This window comes from Python bivittatus, unplaced genomic scaffold (assembly GCF_059951505.1).
Source record: "Python bivittatus isolate LINGU-HERP-01145 unplaced genomic scaffold, Pbiv_v1 ctg000020_np1212, whole genome shotgun sequence".
Taxonomy (NCBI): domain Eukaryota; kingdom Metazoa; phylum Chordata; class Lepidosauria; order Squamata; family Pythonidae; genus Python; species Python bivittatus.
This window is the reverse complement of record NW_028277030.1, coordinates 109408194-109427119: the sequence shown is the minus strand read 5'-3', so window position 1 is coordinate 109427119 and position 18926 is coordinate 109408194. Positions and strand designations below refer to the sequence as shown.

The window sequence follows — 18926 nt, the reverse complement described above, 5'->3', positions numbered from 1 at the left end:
TGGAGAAAGCTGTCTTAAGATGACAAAGCATTACTCAACTTTCATGCAGTACAATGACTTTTGAAAATACATTAAGAATATAGAAGACTTAGTAATTCTAAGCATGTGCAGATGTTATCACCTTTTATGTTCTAAGTGCATAGTTAAGTTAGAGGGCAGAGAATGTTTCCCTTGTTTCAGGTAAAAAAAAGCTTTTTTACGAAATGCAGACCAGTAGTTGGAAAATAATGGGGGTGAGTCTCTTCTAGTTTATCTCTTCCCATTTATATAAAGCAATTTGCAATTGTAGAACAAACTTAAAAACAAGCCAGAGGGTTCTAGCATAATGGTAGGAAGCTCCAGTGCAGCTTGGAATCAGAATTTAGTGCAGGGCATCAACTGCTTTTGAACTTTAAACCAAGAGTACACAAATGGTTGATAACAATCTTGTTGAATTGTAAAACATGTTGGCCCAGGATTTTTTTTTAATTTCCTTGCAACCCAGGGAAGCAATAGTATCATCAAGAGGGAATTTATCTAAGGACGTCTTGCACTTTGTCTTGAAATTGTTAAGCTGTGTAAAATTCACTGCCATTTAACTTACTTGATATTGTAAAAGTATTACCATATTCTGAGAAAAAAAAGATATGAAACTTGAGGTACTAAGTATGAATTGTTTTACAATTGGAGTTCACACATTACACTGTATTTTGGCTACTTATTTTCCCTTCCCTGCACATATTACTTAAGCAGATTCAGAAGCCATGTGATAGCCACTTGAAAGCTCTGACATTCATCTCTAGCCATGACAGGCAGTGACTGTTCATACAGTAATCTGATCGTGCAGCAGCCATTAGCCCAGCCCAGCCCTGTACAGTACTGTCTAAAAGTCCCTGCCTTCTGGTGGGATATAGATAGCTGTTTTCCAGCAGTGCTCCAGGAGCCGTTCAAGATTTCACTCATGATTTCAACATGATTTGGGTTTCTCTAAATTTCTCTTTCATTCACAAGCAAGGTAAAATCATTAGAATGAAAGATTACCCATGACTGAGACTTTAAATAGGATTAAGAAGTTAAGTTATATATTCCTGATCCTATGATATCTCCTGTTAAATGTGTGCTTTATTCAATAGGAAGCTATGCAGAAAATCCCATCAATAGAAGAGTATATATGTAACTCAGGTTGAACTGTGGAGTGGTTCTCTGAGCTTGGTTGTTTTCTTGCAAACATTTCATTTCAGCGCTGAAGATATTACCTAGCCGGGTAATGAAACGTTTGCAAGAAAACAACCAAGTTCAAATGTCTGCAAGAAAACAACCAAGCTCAGAGAACCCCAAGGACTCCACAAAATCCCATCAGTCATATTTATTCATTTTCATGCTACTGTGGCCCTGTTCAGGTGTTAAGACATTCTCTCCCCAGACTCCATGTGTTCAATTGGAAGTTTGCTGGAATACAAGTAACACTCAGTATGATTGGGGACCCTGCTTTACTAGGGTCCAAGCTAGTGCAGAGAGGTGCACTCTCAACCAAACCAGTACAAGTCCAGTGCCCCTTCAGGCTTCTAGAAATATGGCAATAGGCAGTAAAGCTGCTTGTGAGACCCTATTTGTTATCCATGTTTAAAGTCCTCCATGTATTCAGCTGAAGCAAAGGTCAAATCAGGCTGTAAGGTGTTCTGCTTCAGGGCCAGAGGTGTCTGGATGTGTAGCAATGCAGCTGCTGTCCTTTGCTGCATATTGTTGGGACTCTGTGCCACAGTGTTCCTTCAAAGGACATTTTTCTTGCTCCCTCATGAAGATCAGTGCACACGTAATCATTGTGCATGAACTGGACTTTGAATCGATTTAGTAGTTGGAATGTATTCTACAGTTGGGCTAAAGTGGGCCTTGTTTCCAAAGCAACATACAGCTCTTCATCTGTTTACCTGTATGAAAGTCACAAACCTCACATTTTAATGCAGGGTTGAGGGGCTATTAAAGCTTCATAATTTGAGTTCTTCTTGCACAGTTAGGCCAAGTCTCTAGTTAAAAATGGACAAGCCAGTGTAGCATCAGATAAAGGAAACATACTATGACCATCAAGATCACTTTCTAGAACTGATAAATGCAGCAGCCTAATTCCCCACAGAGCTATCATACTAATGTTTAACTAAAAGAATACTGTTTTATAATGCCTATCTTGTTCAGCTTTTGTGCTGACAGGGTATTTAAAGGAAAAAGCCTAGATAATTGTACTTGCCATTAAAGCACCCTATGTTTAATCTATGGGTTAAAGTCTGTTATCAAAGATACACAATACAGTGCTCAAATAACAACAGAAAGGGATTTTAAAGACCTATGCCCTCTAACTGTAAATAATAACCCTAATTAAAGCTTTTATCCATTGTTAAAGCTTGTGATGTATTGTAAACTGCAAGGAGATTGTGGGAAAAGAATGTAGCATCTAAATCAAGCAGTATATGCAATTAAAATAAATCATTCTCTATTTGCATAAGATTTTTCAGTCTCAGATGAGGAGGTATATGTAAGAACAGGCGTTGAATCCAATATATTGAAAAGAGCAGGGAAATGGTGTACAGCTTTCATAAAGATGCCTGGACGCACCCATTATTTTTGTCATTTTATTATAATTTGTATATTTATCAAGGAATAACACAGGACAAAGAACAAACAAAAAGAATCACATACTTGACCGAGGTTCTTTATATTTTTTTTATTATCATCATCATCATCATCATCATCATCATCTAAATCAATACATTCATTTTAAAAAAAAACCATTAATATACTTAGCTGATTTACAGTTCATGATTGTTTAAAAAAAATGTTTTTTCTTATCAGTGCATAGTACCTCATTTACCCTGAGTCAGAATTATTTTTATTAATGATTAATTTTTACCAGTGTAAGTGTGCTAAATACATCCATGTTAAAAAAGAAAACTTTTCATGAATATGGTCAAATTGCTTATTATGACTGATAAGAAAAGAATTGTATTCCTTTAAACGATCGATGGATTGCATCTCATAACACTGATTCAGAATTTTTGTATGAATAAATAATTAATTTTTAGCACTATAAGCATGATAGTTACAGCTAGATCTAAATATCTAAGTTTTTGTGAAGTTAATTAAACAGTAGATGAAATGTTAGAGGGAAAGCAGCTCTTATAACTTTATATGGAGCATGGCTAGCAGATTGGTAAGGAATATGAGCTTCCTTTTGTAGAAAAGGAAAATTCCAGTTTTTCCTTGCCTAGAGCTCCAAGGATGTAGTAGCTACACTTATCAAAGCTTGTATCTTCTTTCCTGCTATTATGTTCACAGTTGTGAGCTGTATCGATCTGGCAAGTCAATTATACAATATAATTACTAGGCATAACAATCTATAAACTAGTTTTGCCTAACAGGTCCTGAATTCTGATTTTTTAAAAAGGAAATAATTAAATCCATTATAAACACTTCGGAATTGCCACTTGAGTAACAAAGAGTACTGTAATTTTTTTAAAAAAATACGTTTTGTAAATGTTGCCATATTTTTGTAAGATGACTTCCACTTCATACAAGTTCAGAAGTTAAGTGGATACCCAGAATACCTTAGAATGATTACAAATACTATATTGCTTATGTTTTAGATACAGGTGAAAGGGCTGATTTATACCTGGAAGGAAAAGACCAGCTGGGAGGCTGGTTCCAGTCTTCCCTCTTGATTAGTGTAGCAACACGAAAAAAGGCACCATATAGGTAAGTTGCTGGGTAAGTTGCTGGGGCAGCTATGGTAATATACACTGACTTATAAGTATGTATGTATGACATGTATGTATGACACTCTTAAGGAAGCACTTAAGACTCCAGAGGTCTTTCTTCTAGGACTCTTATTGTTCATGGATTCACTGTTGGTGAAAAAGGAGAAAAGATGTCTAAATCAGTTGGCAATGTGGTTGATCCAGACGTCGTCATCAATGGAGGCAGTGTAAGTAATTGTGTAGTTCCATTTCCCATCTGGAAATGCAGTCCACCAGTTCCTCAGAGTAATTTGGGCTCAGTTATTTCCTGCCTGGAAGTATCTTTTTGGCATTAAATCCAGCCCCCATCCCTCATTGGCAAAAGAATAATTTGGGCAGCTCAATATATTTTCTAACATAAATAGTAGGGCTACCATATAGGGACTGCAAAATTCCAGCCAGCCACCAGATGGCATGATGACACTAGAGTTTTTGGTACTGGTATCTGCTTTCTGCCGCCTCCTGGTCATCCAGATTTTTGCAAGTCAAAAACAATAGCCGTACGAATAGTCTTAATATGCCTGGAAAACAACATACAACAGAATGTTGCTTTTAGTAAATTAAAATGTGGATGTTGCATTTAACATAGTTTATTAACCTCAGAAGCCTTTGATTTTGCTCACATTGCCATGCTGGAAAAGTCCAAGGCTCATGATGAAAAGATAAATTCCAGGCCCACATAGCCCTTGAGTTAGGTTTTTTTTACTGGCAAACTTCCTCATATACCCTAAAACAATCATTCGAACGTAGACCTGAGAGCATCAGCTATAGAAACCAATAGTCATAAAAGTGAGCAGTTTTATTGCTGCTCAGTTTGCTTATCAGTGGTTGCTTTGTGGGGAAGAGAAGCTACCAGGCCTGGAGCTTTTTTATTCAGCTGCGTGTGGGTCTATGCGCCCTCTGCCCAGGGTTTTCATTTCTGTGTGGAGACTGGCTTCCTTGTTCTGTGTCTCTTGTTCCCATGGCACATAAAACAAAGCGGAAGCCAGGGCACAGTGGCAGTGCGCGTTGCCATAGTTTGTTCACCTCTAAGAGCTTTGAGGATGAATTTACTCCATGCACTTAGATCAGTAAAAAATAGATGAACAGCCTGGCCTACTTTGGGGGCCTTGGCAGCATTTCATTTGCATAAACTGATGGTGAAGCCCTTGTGAATGGCAGTAGAAATGACTATGCTAGGGGGAAGAGGAAGATGGCTGTTTTGGTGAATTGGAGTGACCAGAGCAGTATGGTGTAGTGGTTAAGGTGTTGGGCTACCACCAGGAAACCTAGGTTCAAGTCCACCCATAGCCAGGGAAGTTCACTGGGTAATTTTGGACCAGTCACTTTCTCTCAGTCTAGCCTACCTTCCAGGGTTGTTGTGGAGAAAAATGAGAGGAGGATACAAATAAATATCATGGTTTAGCCTGATGTGCCAACCAGCCCATGAAGGAGGCAAAAGAAGAAGGACCATTTTCCCCCCAGTGGGCTTCAGTGACAAGATCTGCTCTCTTTACTACTGTATCTTCTAAGCATTTTTTACTTCAGTTTCTTGACCAACTTTGTTCACAAAGAGTCTGTCCTATCTTTAAAATTCAGATTTAGTTATGAGACTGATATTAATGTGTAGGAAATGTTTAATTTATAGCCTTTCTCAATCTTGGATCCCTAGATGTTGGACTTCAGCTCCATGTCACTAGTAGCCAACCTGGTTGGAGATTAGGGATTTATAGGTTTCGTTTTTCAGTAGAATTACCTGGGAGACATTTATAGAAGATTGTGAAAACTGCACTTCAGGATTCACTCCAGAGCTGTTGCTTCTTTAGTATTAAGTTAGACCTGGGGGAGGAGGCCATCCTTAAGTAATTATACCAGCAGTTGTTTGTTGCTTTATTAAATTTGTATCTCACCTTTTGTAGAGGAACTCAAGTCAGCATACATAGTGTTCCTCTGATTTTTCCCTGCAACCACCCTATGAGGTAGGTTGGGTCGAGAGAAAGTGATTGTCCCAAAGTCACCCAGTGAGCTTCCATGGCCAAGAATCTGGGTCTGTCCAGCACTTTATCACAATGCTACATTGCTTCTGTTTGCTGTATGGACTGTGTTATGGGCGTGCGTGTGTGTGTGCGCGCGTGTGTGTGTGAGAGAGAGAAAGAGTGATTTTACAGAGCAGCAAGGAGCAGGCAAGACATTTGTGTTTTGGCAGTGTCCCTTGACTAATCTGAAGGTTGATCAAGTAGCAAACGTGGTTTAACTTTCCCTTCCTTCTCACTTTGCAGCAGGCAGTATAACATGAACAGCTTGTTTCTTTTAGTGGTGCATCAGTCATGATGCTTTGTAGAGTTACGCTGTTGTTACTGTATCAGGCTACAGTCAGCAGTCTACCTTCGTGTGAGTTGTCCAACAAACGCCTTGTCGGAGGTTTATTTTGTCATGATTCTTGCCGGAATCTCTGGGTTCCTTTGGGGAAATGTCTTTATGGCCAACTTTTCAGCACAATTGCAAAATACGTTGCATTTATTTTGGAGAACAGGACTTCGTTGAGCAATTACCAATACTGAAAGGTGTTCCCTCCCCATCTTATCAATGTATAGGACCACAGCACTGAGCCGCCATACGGCGCTGATACTTTACGCTGGTGGGTGGCTGAGTCCAATGTCTTTACAGAGGTGCTGATTGGACCAGATGTGCTCAGTTCTGCTCGTGATGACATTAACAAGGTAAGCAGACAAACACACTGATGCCTTTTCTTCAGTAGGAGCCATTACAGAAATAGTTTGGCTTTCTGGAATATATAATCAGGAACAAAGCTGTCTGAGCTTTTATCTTGATAGTGATTTTTCTTTTCAGTTGGAATAGTTTTCACTTCTGTACCTTCATATGATAGGATAATAGTTATTACTTTACCTATCATGGTTGTATTTATTTATTTGTGCTTTCAAGTCAGTCTTAACTCATAGCAACTACATGGACAAGTCCCTGGAATTTTCTTGGCAACATTTTCAAAGGGGCTTGCCATTGCCGCCTTCTTGTCTGGCCCAAAGTCCCCCAGCTAACTTTTGTACCTAAGACAGGATTAGAACTCATGGTATCCTGGGTTTTACTCCAATTCCTTTAACCACAAACTGGCTCTTGCCCATCACGGTAATGGATCCTAGAATAACTGTCCCATGGAACTGCTTTTTGGAACAGGGATTTTAATGGGCCTTTTAAACTAGACTAGACAACCTGTGACCCATTGGTCATCATTTCAGAGATATTTCCTTACCTTAACAGAGAAACAGAATGACCAAGGGCAAAAAATCAGTGGGCGTGTGAGCAACTTACGATGTGCTGCCAGCTTCCCCGTTGACTGTGCTTGTGGGAAGCTGGCAGGGAGCGTCAGAAATCCTTCCCTTCCCTTCCCTTCCCTTCCCTTCCCTTCCCTTCCCTTCCCTTCCCTTCCCTTCCCTTCCCTTCCCTTCCCTTCCCTTCCCTCCCCTCCCCTCCCCTCCCCTCCCCTCCCCTCCCCTTTTTCTTCTTTCCTTCCTTCCCTCCTTCCCCCTTCCTCTTCCTCCCTTCCCTTTCTCCCTCTTCCTTCCTTTTCCTCCCTTCCTCCCCTTCCTTCCTTCCTCTCCTTCCTTCCTCCCTTCCTTCCCATGGGATTGAAATTTCCCAAATTTCAATCCCATGGGAGTAATGGGTCCCAGATTTTGAATGCATTCTATAATTTAGCCCATTTGAGGAGCCTTGATTCAAAAATTGTTGCCCCATGACACACTGTTTCACCCAGTTAAAGATTACAAATAGAAGAGTTTTAGTAATATATAGATAACACAGGCCAGCCAGGAAAGTCCCAACTGTCTGACTGTTCCTTCACTTGATATTCAATGCATGATGTTTTCAAGCTGCAAATTTCACAAATTATTGGTACAAAGATACTGAATATGTTGCCTGTATATTACACCTGAGGTGTAATATACCTTCCCCAGTGTTGTGTTCTAACCATAAGACCTACCTAGTCATTAATAGCAATTAGGCAGCTTTTCTCATTAGGAATCTCTCCTTTCTGTATCACTGCAAATCAAATCTTCAGAGAAGAGACTTGTGAAAGAACTGGGAGATGAAATGTGACTACTGAGCATCATCCTATACTGTTTTAGGATTAGCAACTCTCCTGGATGATTTCCAGAAAAGTTCTAAATACTTCAATTCCATCTCACCCTGAATCTCAAAACAAATCTTGTGGTAGAAGATTCTGCCTGGAAGATCTGCAGTATTCTTTTTGTCTCTCAAAATAAATATTTGAAATATATGGTTATATTGATGGTAAAAGCTTTTCAAATAATTACTTGAATTTCATGGAGTATCTTTGGGGTTTGTTGATAGCTTCGAAATACACTCCGGTTTTTGTTGGGAAATCTGGCTGGCTTCAGCCCAGAGACAGACTCTATCCCCACATCAGAGATGTATGTGATAGACCAGTACATACTCCATCTGCTGCATGACTTCTCTAACAAGGTAAGCAGTAGGAAGTGGCTGGAACTATGGGCACTTATAGCACAGAGCAGTTGATCTTTGAACTAAATAGGCAACTTTTTGGAGGAAAGAATTTTTAACTGTTGTACTATTTAAGTAGAACAGAACTGCTATAAATATCAACTTGTGGCTTAAGAGAATTCCCTTACAGCAGGCCACTACTACCTCTTACTTCTCTGCCAGCATTTGCACATGTAGTTTCTCCATCCATTACCCAAGCAGAAAACCTTAACATTATGCTTACCAAATACAGTTGCAAGAAAAAGTATGTGAACCTTTTGGAATGTCATGGTGTTCTGCATTAATTTGTCATAAAATGTGATCTGACCGTCATCTAAGTCAAGAGTATTGACAAATATAATGTGCCTAAAATAATAACACAAAAACAATTCTGATCCTTCATGTCTTTATTGAACACACTCATTCAGCATTCAAAATGCTAGTGGAAAAAGTAAGTGAACCCTTGGAATCAATAACTGGTTGACACCCCCCGCCCCCGGCAACAATAACCTCAACCAGGCACTTCCTGTAGCTGTGGATCAGACCTGCACATCGTTCAGGAGGGATTTTAGCCCATTCTTCCTGGCAGAACTGCTTTAGCTCTGTCATATTCTTTGGGTGTCTCATGTGTATGGCTCTCTTCAAGTCATTCCATAGCATCTCTATTGGGTTGAGGTCTGGTCTCTGACTTGGCCACTCCAAAAGGCGGATTTTGTTTTTCTGAAGCCATTCTGTTGTGGACTTGCTGCGGTGTTTTGGGTCATTGTCCTGTTGCATCACCCAACTTCTACAGAGTTTCAGCTGACGTACAGACATTCTCACATTATCCTGAAGAATTTTTTGATACACTTGGGAATTCATCTTCCCCTCAATGACTACAAGCTGGCCAGGCCCTGATGCAGCAAAGCAGGCCCAAATCATGTTTCCTCCACCATACTTTATGGTTGGGATGATGTTTTCATGATGATATGCAGTGCCCTTTTTACGCCAGATGTAGTGCTGCGTGTTCTTTCCAAATAGTTCAATCTTTGTTTCATCAGTCCACAAAACATTTTGCCAGTACCACTGTGGAGTGTCAGTGTGCTCTTTCGCAAACTTCAGGCGTGCAGCAATGTTCTTTGAAGTAAGCAGCGGCTTCCTTCATGGTGTCCTGCCATAGACACCCTGCTTGTTCAATGTTTTACGTACCGTAGACTCATGAACACAGATGTTAGGTGGGTCCAATGATGTCTTCAAATCTTTGGCTGTCACTCAGGGTTGTTTCTTTACCTCATTGATGAGTCTTCATTGTGCTCTTGGGGTCATTTTGACTGGGCGCCCACTTCTTGGTAGAGTAGCCACAGTCCCAAAGTGTCTCCGTTTGTAGATCATTTGCCTAACTGTAGACTGGTGAATTTCTAAGGTCTTTGAAATCACTTTGTAACCCTTTCCAGCTTTATGTAAATCAAAAATTCTTGATTGCTGATCCTCTGAAAGCTCTTTTTGGCAAGGCATGGCTCACATAAGCATATTCTTCTTGTGCGAAGCAAACTCAAAAAGTTTGAGTGGTTTTTATCAGTCAACGTAGCTCTAATCCACACCTCCAAACTCATTTTCTTAACTTTCTATGCTAACACCTGACTCCAATTAGCTTTCTTGAGGTCAACTCAAGGGTTCACATACTTTTTCCACTAGCACTATGAGGTTTTTATGGTTGTTCTCAATAAAGACATGAAGGATCAGAATTGTTTTTGTGTTATTATTTTAGGCACATTATATTTGTCAATACTCTTGACTTAGATGACAGTCAGATCACATTTTATGAAAAATTAATGCAGAACACCATGACATTCCAAAAGGTTCACATACTTTTTCTTGCAACTGTACATTAGCAAAATGAGAATAGGAAATGTTTAGCAAATTTGTAGGAAGGAAATTACAGCTCAAGGAGAAGTCAAGCTGAAGGCATGTCTTCAGAGAGCAGCATCTAACTACCAGCATCCTGTCTTCTACTGTGGATGTCTGCAGGATTAGGTCCTGCCTAACCAAGGCTGTTCCAATACTTTGGTCATGCTACAGCTAGACCTCAGCTTTCTTACTTTGAAGATGATGAAATCATCAAAGCTTGGACAATCTACACCACTGCTACATCTTGGAAGCCAGCAGTAGGGGGTGGATTGTCAAAACCTAACTGTTTTGGAGGAAGGAAGGAAGTCATATGACTAGATAAGTAGGACTGGAAAATTTTGGACAGGGTAGTATGGAGGAGAAGGAAAGGACAGTAAATAACTGGTTTGGTATTGTTTAAGTATTATCAACATGCAAAAACGATTAACTAGCCAAGTCTGCCAATAGTTTAGATGCTGATCACAGATACTGTTTATGCTCTCTTGTGCTGCCTCAAATGTCTCCTTTCCTCCTTTATTTTTCTTTGGAATGATGATTACTTGCATTTTTAATTAGCTGTTGTTCTTTGTACTTTATTCCTTAGGTTACACAGGCATATAAGGAATATGACTACGGAAAAGTCATCCGATTACTTCAAGCCTTTTGTAGTAAAGATCTGTCCAGTTTTTATTTTAGTATAATTAAGGACAGGTATGTGAAATTGTCTGACTTTACCTGAGTCACCTTCTTTTGTATCCCCCTTATCAGATAAGGAAGTCTCAAAAAATGAGAAATCAGTGCTTTGTGCTGCTTGCCCCCAAGATAAGAAATTCTTCCTGAATATACACAGCAAGCAAGATGGATTATCTTGTTTCCAGCATACACAGCTAGCCTTTTCAGCTCATGTGCACTTTGATACATCTAACTTGCTCCAGTAATATTTGATGTTTAGAAATTGTTTGCCCAAGGGGGAAAAGTCTAATGCTAAACTAAAAGTCTTGACACCTAAAGGTATATATCCTTGGGCCTTGAATGCTTAAAATGGCACCTGTACAGCTTTTCCTTGCAATCCGTAAAGGAATGTTTTTCCTCCTTACAATTTAGACTTTATTGTGAAGAAGAAAAAGATCCTAAACGTCGTTCATGTCAAACAGCCTTGGCAGCAGTTTTGGATACAGTGGTTCGTTCTTTTGCACCAATCCTTCCACATCTGGCTGAAGAGGTATTCCAGTATATTCCATACAGAAAAGGTATGAGAGCTATGAAACTGTTAAGAAAACTGCATGAAGTCCAGGGAGTCTTCACATAAAACTCTTAATGTGTTATATTCATTATTCATTGAATTTATACTTGTGTTGTACAAAATGGAACTGTCAATAAAAGTTAAATTTTATTTAGTGAATAAAAATCTCCTCTGTAGGATGAAATGTGCTTGTACACATTTCTTAAAAGTGTTTATATGGGATGATGTCTGAGCAAGGCCAAACAGCTCAGGATTGAGGTAGTGGAAATCCCTGCCATTATTGTAATAAGGGACAAGAAACTCAGTTCTGCTTCCCTTCTAGGCCACGCAGGTACCTTAATAATGTAATTGTTGTCCATGCAAGTTTGCAGGTTTATAGAATCATAGTCCGGTCACTGAACTGAAACCTTTGTCAGAGCGGGAATCAAAATTAAGAGCACCCCTAATAGGTCAGGTTCTGTTGGTGAATATGTAGTTGGTCAATAGAAAGGCATAACCATGTAACCTTGGAGCTTAGTCTAGGAAAAAGTGCTGATCTGGCTTGCATTACTGAAAGTTGTTGGGAAGCAGGGGTACATATAAACTTAGTGTGGCCACTTTGGGCAACTTTAATTCATAGAAATTCTGTTTCCTTGATCAGAGACAAAAATCTGTGTTGTATGATCTAACAAGTTAGCCTCAGTGAGCAGCTGTATCTGCATCAGCTGAAGTTTCTGAGTTGCGTTCAGACAAGCCCACATAAAATATTAACCATTATTCTTAGCTTTATATATTACAGTGCCGTTTATCTGCAATTATTACAGAGCTGTCCTATGCATTTGTCTCCCCCGCCCCTTTCTTCTGCAAGAATCAGATAGCGTATTTCGTTCCGGGTGGATGACCACAAGTGCCGTGTGGAAGAAACCAGGCCTTGAAGAAGCAGTGGAGGGAGCCTGTGCAATGCGGGACGCTTTCCTTGGTTTTATCACAGGCAAAAATGCTGTGGAATATCAGGTGATTCTCGTGATCGAGCCTGGGCTGTTCTTTGAATTAATGGAGGTAAGCAGGAAAATCATAACCTGTAATATTAAATCTTAACCAGTTCTTTAATCTTCAAATGTTTAAGAAAAGCTACTAAGAAAAATCATTTATAATGCCTTAATTCAGAAACACTCAAGAACACAGAGGGACATTTTCTCAAAATTAATTAATGCTCCAACTCAGAGATAGAAATGTTCATATATCATTACAGCAAAAAATGTTACTATAGAATTAGATAAGCATGATATTGAATCCAAAGGCGAGAAGTAGAGTAAGAGTTTATTTGCCCCATCTCCAAGGTCCCTTCCAACCCTATGATTCTATTACCTGGAGTTCAGAAGGTTGTTTCCCTGTCCCAGTTTCAAAACAGAGACATCCTTTGACTCCCACTATTTTTTTGCTGGCTTCTCTACTTTCAGGAGACAAGATTTGCGGGTTCAATAGTACTTAATCTACTGTTTCTAACCAGGGTTCCCTCCAGTACTCCATTTTTATTTGATGCTTTCAGTTTCTTGAAATAAAGGCAAATTATTTGAGGATTCAGTTAACCCTTCATTTGTAAAATGACCATGTAATGGGATTGTAGAGCCCTACTGTATATCTACAGTTGCAGACTAATATGACTACATATGACATACTCCCATAATGTGGTCATGTTTTAGAGTTCATGAATCGTAAATAGTGCTATACCATCACCGTAAACGGAAATTGTAGTAGTGAAGTCCTCTGCATACATCTGATATCACAGTACTAAGCCAGGATCTTTGTAGCCATGCTCTGAACAAGCCATAGTAGACTGGTTTGCATGTATTGCTACCAAATCACATTTTTGGTTCAAGTTTGGGTAAGCTAGTCCTAGCTTCTGTCTTAATTAGAACTGTCATTTATTTGTTTGCATTTGTACCCTTTTCAAAAACTAGTCAGCATGATGATAATTTATCACTAGATGCTGCAACCTGAGGAGCGTTCTAGTACATCTCAGTTAAATGAAATAATGATGACATCACAGACAACACTGCTGACTGAAGTGCCTAGAGATATGAATACCGATGATATGATTAAAGGCACATTTCTAATAAACTTAGAAGGTAAGTAAACTTGTTACATATCCACAAAATTTTGAAAGTATTTGGGCCACATGGTGATAGGACTAGAGGAAGACTTCCCCTGATTCAGAGATAAGATAGCAAAGGATGGTCTTTACTGTGGGATTAATTTTAACCTTTTCTTAAATAGGTGGCGATATCAGAGAGGAGTCTGCCTATAAAGTCATTGTTCTACCAGCTGCCAAATCAAAATGCCCCCGCTGTCGAAAATACACCGCTGATTCAGCAGAGACTCCATGTGCACGTTGTATGCAAATACTTGGTGGGAAATGATGCCTCTTCCCATAGCAGTCAAATAGCCATGTGCTCTCTGAAGCAGGATTCACATTTTGGGAAAACTATCTACACAGAAGCCAATACACTGCTTCTATGTGAGAGCTGGAAAGCTAAACTCAAAATTAGTGTGTATATATTTAAACTTGTACACTTAATAAAATGCTTATTAAAATGCCTGACAGTCCTTTTTTTCCTTCTAAGTCTGAACAGCAGCACAAGAGGAATTCAAATCCATAAACAAGCTGGCTTTTTTAGCCCGATATTAGGTAGCTGGCAGTTTACTTTAGACTTTAGCACTTGGGTGGTGCAGCTTTAGTGCAGTTCATGGGCCTGCATGAACCTTTTTTCTGTAGTTATTTCCAGACAAAATCAACACCCCCCCACCCCTGCCACTCAGAAAGATCACATATCAATAAGGAAAAGGTATGTGGAATCTCTATCCTGGTCTAGATTTGTCAATCATGATTAAGAAATTACCTTGTTAAATAACTTTGCCCTTTTCGTACTCACAACTGTGCAGTAATAAATATGGGTGGATGACTGTTCCTTTAGTTTTGAAAGCTATAGCGGCCTTTTAATCATAAAGAAACTCATCTGATCCAAGTGTCAACAATTTTCTACAGAAACATTTGGGGGGATATTCAGCTGATTACTGACTATGATACAGCTGATTTACAAAGTCTCCACTCATCCTCTACAACAGCATCTTCAGCAGATGTAAAGAACTTCACACGCTTGGTTCTCCAGCTGAATCTCGGACCCCTCTCTTCCAATAACTGAAGGACTATTGTATCGTCTCTCTTCTTCAGACCAAAGATACCCAGTTCCTTCAATTATTCTATGCTAACTTCAGCACTCTATCCAGTGTTTTTCAAACTCGGCAACTTTAAGATGTGTGGACAGCATGCTGACTGGGGAATTCTGGGAGTTGAAGTCCAAGTTTGAAAAACACTGGACCAGTCAGCCCAATTTGCCAATGTTATCACTGTCATATATTGGGCCAGTTGTGGGCCAAAAATAAAATTCAACATTGGAAGGTAGTAGAGTACACCAAATTACAGTAAGCTTACAAATGAGACTAACACTTTTACCGAAGTGATCAGCTAAAATTAGATTCCTGATTTTATTTGATACTTTATCAAAACATGAAGAGGCAGCATCTTTTTTGGTTTCTACAATAATTTCTACCCAATGGACTGCTTGCTCTTCGCAAGTGGACACTGTTTGCAAAGTGTAAACCCAGCCATAACATAATTGTAGAAAGTCATCCTTTAATGCTATAAGCTTGTGGCCAGCTGCCTCTTGATTAAATGTATTTAGGCTATCACTTTGAAAACCAGAAGTATTACCTAACTAATGTACATAGTATGTAAGAGCTCTGATTTCTTGGCTTCTGATTAAATTCATCTCATTTTAACATTTAAAAAGCAGTCTATCTTCTAGCACATAGGAAATTCTTAACATGTTAATTTGAACAGCACCGAACTGTTCTTAAGCAAACTACTACACAAATGCTTGGTGTTAGAAATAAATATTTAGAGTTATACACAAATATACAAAGGTGACACTGCTGGTATTACCCACCAAAGATAGATCTTCATGTTGCATACATTTACCATCTAAAGTCTTGAGCTGTTAAATCACCAAAGCCACTTGAGATTGTTTCATCAAGATGATTCTGCTTCTTATATACAAGTCTCCACTTCTATTAGAGAACTGTGTATCCACTGTGCTTAAGTTTCAGTCTTGCTGTCATGACATTCCTTCCACAGCCTCAATTAGATGCAAGGCAACGCTATACTGCCCATGGTTTTCTGGTAGGTGTTCTATCACTGTATTTACTAATTTAGCAGTTGTAGTAATTGGCACTTCTACATTTTTAAGATCTTGTGGATCCTGCAGAGAGAATCAAGACAATCCTTAGGTTTCTCTACTAAAAGTAGACATGCAAGATCATTTCTAAATCCCAACAGGTAGACCGGAGAGAATCTACCCATAATTATGAGCAGCCTTGTAAACTAGTTTTATAAATAATCCCTAACTCAGTGAGAACTATCGCAGATAACTGCTGTTCAGCCCTACCACGGCCATTCTTAGAAGATAAAACAGATGCACGGCTGCAAGCCTGTTGCTCTGTTTGGAAGCATGACCAGATAAGACAGGAAAACTACAGTTGTAGAAGCCAACCTCACCAGTTTTCTTCTGGGATTATGGAAAAACCATCTCAAAAAGGTTAACCTACCCCTAAATTAACCTTATGTATATCATCAGTTCTTACCTATGTTTTTGTTCAGTGCACTGAAGTGCAATAAAGTCTCTCTTCCAAATGCTATAGGTATCATTTAGACCAATATGAACTGGATGGGAGTATTGTTTCAATACATTTGTACAATAAAATACATCAAATGAAGTAACCCATCCCTGCTTTACACCATCCTTGTTATAGTTTATGTTGAAAAAATACGCCAATTGTTGAATGTACTTCTTATGCTGTATAAATAACTCATTAAATTATCTGAAATAAATTATATATGTACTCACGCACGCACACACATTCTTATGCATTCATAGCAAAGTTCAAATTCCACTCCACACAGACTGTTAATCTTTAAGCAGAGCATGCTATTAGAGAAATATTGGTGTATTAGTCATGTTGGTTCCTACAGTACATTGCCCATACAGGTTAGCATGCTCAGATGAGCTGACCCTGCTTTCCCTGCTACTGAGCAGCATATATATTACTCTAGCTTCATTTTCAGGTATAAATCTTTTCCCATCAATTTCATTTTATGTACTGCATTTAATAAATAAATGTACTTATCATCAGCATATTAGATCAGGGTTTTCTGAAAACACTGTTCCTTATTGTGCAATTTGCTTAAGAGGCAGTGAAGCTTACCATAGCTTTAAGCCAAGTGCAAAGCGTTGGAGGTAGTCTGGCCAAGAGCTCCATGCCTTCTTTTGTCTGAGCGTGCAGTAAGGCATACGCCAGCCTCTGTCCAGTCAGCACCAGCAACTGTGATGCAAGAACTTCTTTGTCCTGTACCTGAAGAATAGCCTACATATACAAGACATTAACTCCATCAGTTGTTCCTCTTGCAACAAACACAAACAAGAAATATTTGTCTTCAAAACAGAACTTTTCAAAAGCCATTGATGAATGAATGTACATGCAGGTCAGTCCAAGAAGTCATCTCACCTTCAAGCTACTTTTAGTTTTAAAAGGTACCCTGTAAAATCTTGGCTGACGTACTATAGATCAGATTGTTCTAACCAAAAATTAATACTGTAATGGCCAACTGTAAAATTCTTAAAGCCAGCATTCAAAGTTAGCCATGTAAAAAAAAAAAAAAAAATGAAAATTAATTCCTTCCATCCCTGCACTACTTATTCATTACAAGGCTTCACTCTATTGTATAATACTGTATTGGCATATCGGGACTGGGGTACATAGGAAGAAAATGGTGAAGTACATGTGTGATCAGTTGTATACAAATGCACATATAATCATACCCTAGAAGATCCCAATTTATATATGACATGAACAGTTCAAAAGAAGCACCACCACACAAACATAAATAAACTTTCTTGATCCACACATATTTACATGCATGAGAAGGTGCAATTAGTACCACATTTGGAGATACACAGTCTCATGAGTAAGCTCTCTTGGCTTCAGTGTGACTAGTTTCTGAGCAGGTGCCTGAGAAGGTTCCACAAGCTTCTTCCTTCTTAAAAACTTAGGCATCATTTAATTCCCACTCTCCTTCCTATTTTCTGCTATAAGGCAAAAAAGATTGAAGGGGAGAATCCTGAGGACACAGGTGTACTGCTCTTGACTATGTTTAGATGTGTAAGTAGGCATCCTTCCTAGCTGGCACACCAGATGTCTGGATGCAAAAACTTCTGTGCCACTGCCAGAAGTTTATTTTAGTCACAGGAGAAATTCCTCACTCCTATTGGCTGCTTTCCTGCACCTGAACTCACTGGATCATGGGGTGTTAAAAATCAGAACTGTACATAACAATGCTGTCTGGGCATTTTCCAGGATAGTACTGCTGTAGTAGGATAGCTTTTCACATGGTCAAATAGGTTTCTAGTAGTATAGGTTTCATATGGTTTTCATAGGGAAATGGGTGCAGACCAGCCATTACAGTTTCTTCTGCCTTCCCCCATATAAAAGATGCTGCAGTGGAGGAAAAACACATGAACAACAATATAAAGCAGTGAATCCTGATTAGCCAGCATTTCTTCTAAATTTGGAGGAATTGGGTGGTAGCAGCAAATATGTGGAAGGTTCATCCTCCACCTTAAATAAGAGATAGTATTTGAACATGGTATGGTTGGTTGTCCTCTACTGTTTCTAGTATGCTCTCCATAATCACTTAGAATAAACTTTAATCTTCCAGTATGCACAGAAACAGAGTCAAATTACCCTTTCTCAGGACTATGTGACTTTCACAGCAGAAATCTGCAAGCTTTTTTTAATTACAGGTATTCAGAATACATCTTTGCGTTTGCAGAACATAAGTAAAAAAATCAAGCCAGGATTCAAGAGCAATGTAAAAGAGCTTCACTAATAACCATGACAAAACTGTACAACCTGTATATTCAAGCAGGCAGAAATTCAGGTCTGCTGTACACTCTCTATGTGCAAAATGTGTACCTCTTCTCCAAGTTGATCCAGGCCATAATTATAGAGCTCGCACACATAGTGCCGTCTGATTACATCCTCAGCAATTTGAAGATGTTGCGCCAAATCCAAAGTCAAGGCAGGCCAATCTCTGTCCTTCAATGACACAGCAACTACTTCTTCTGGTTGGTCTGTCGTCTTAGATGGAGCTTGGGCCTGGGCCAACGCACTCACTAATTTGGTTAAGAACTTGGAAACAAAACAAAACCTCCACATCAGCAGCATTGTAAAAGCACACATATGCTTGTCCATTTCTTCCCCGGATTTAACTTACTTGATGGCGTAAGGTAAGCAGAGTAGGATCCACATCCCCACTAGGCAGCAACTGAATTGAAGTCAAGTCTTTGAAAAAAGCATTTTTACCCTGCAAGAATGGAACACAGAGGAATTTTGAAACCAAGATAGGGAACAGTTATACTTGCTTAAGTATGTAATATGCAAAAGATGTGGGAAAATGGGCA

At 39.1% G+C, this 18926-nt stretch overlaps 2 protein-coding genes across 3 annotated transcripts in view; one reads left to right on the top strand and one right to left on the bottom strand.

The window, feature by feature from the left end:
• The window catches only part of IARS2 (isoleucyl-tRNA synthetase 2, mitochondrial), a 35619-nt gene extending 21675 nt beyond the window's left edge, over window positions 1-13944 (top strand). Inside the window, exons 15-23 of one of the 2 annotated variants that reach the window (XM_025170588.2) lie at window positions 3615-3723; window positions 3850-3952; window positions 6338-6463; window positions 8112-8243; window positions 10732-10838; window positions 11232-11377; window positions 12224-12408; window positions 13337-13478; window positions 13627-13944. In XM_025170588.2, the coding sequence (XP_025026356.2) occupies window positions 3615-3723; window positions 3850-3952; window positions 6338-6463; window positions 8112-8243; window positions 10732-10838; window positions 11232-11377; window positions 12224-12408; window positions 13337-13478; window positions 13627-13769 (1193 nt within the window). In that variant the 3' untranslated portion in view covers window positions 13770-13944. Of the gene's footprint in view, window positions 1-3614; window positions 3724-3849; window positions 3953-6337; window positions 6464-8111; window positions 8244-10731; window positions 10839-11231; window positions 11378-12217; window positions 12409-13336; window positions 13479-13626 lie in introns of both variants that reach the window. The other variant, XM_007434329.3, reaches the window with a different exon arrangement.
• RAB3GAP2 (RAB3 GTPase activating non-catalytic protein subunit 2) overlaps window positions 12258-18926 on the bottom strand; it is a 59715-nt gene continuing 53046 nt past the window's right edge. Inside the window, exons 32-35 of the mRNA XM_088146481.1 lie at window positions 18740-18829; window positions 18439-18654; window positions 16672-16830; window positions 12258-15668 (exon numbers count right to left, since the gene is read on the bottom strand). Coding sequence (XP_088002607.1) covers window positions 15525-15668; window positions 16672-16830; window positions 18439-18654; window positions 18740-18829 — 609 coding nt within the window. The 3' untranslated portion in view covers window positions 12258-15524. The remainder of the gene's footprint in view (window positions 15669-16671; window positions 16831-18438; window positions 18655-18739; window positions 18830-18926) is intronic.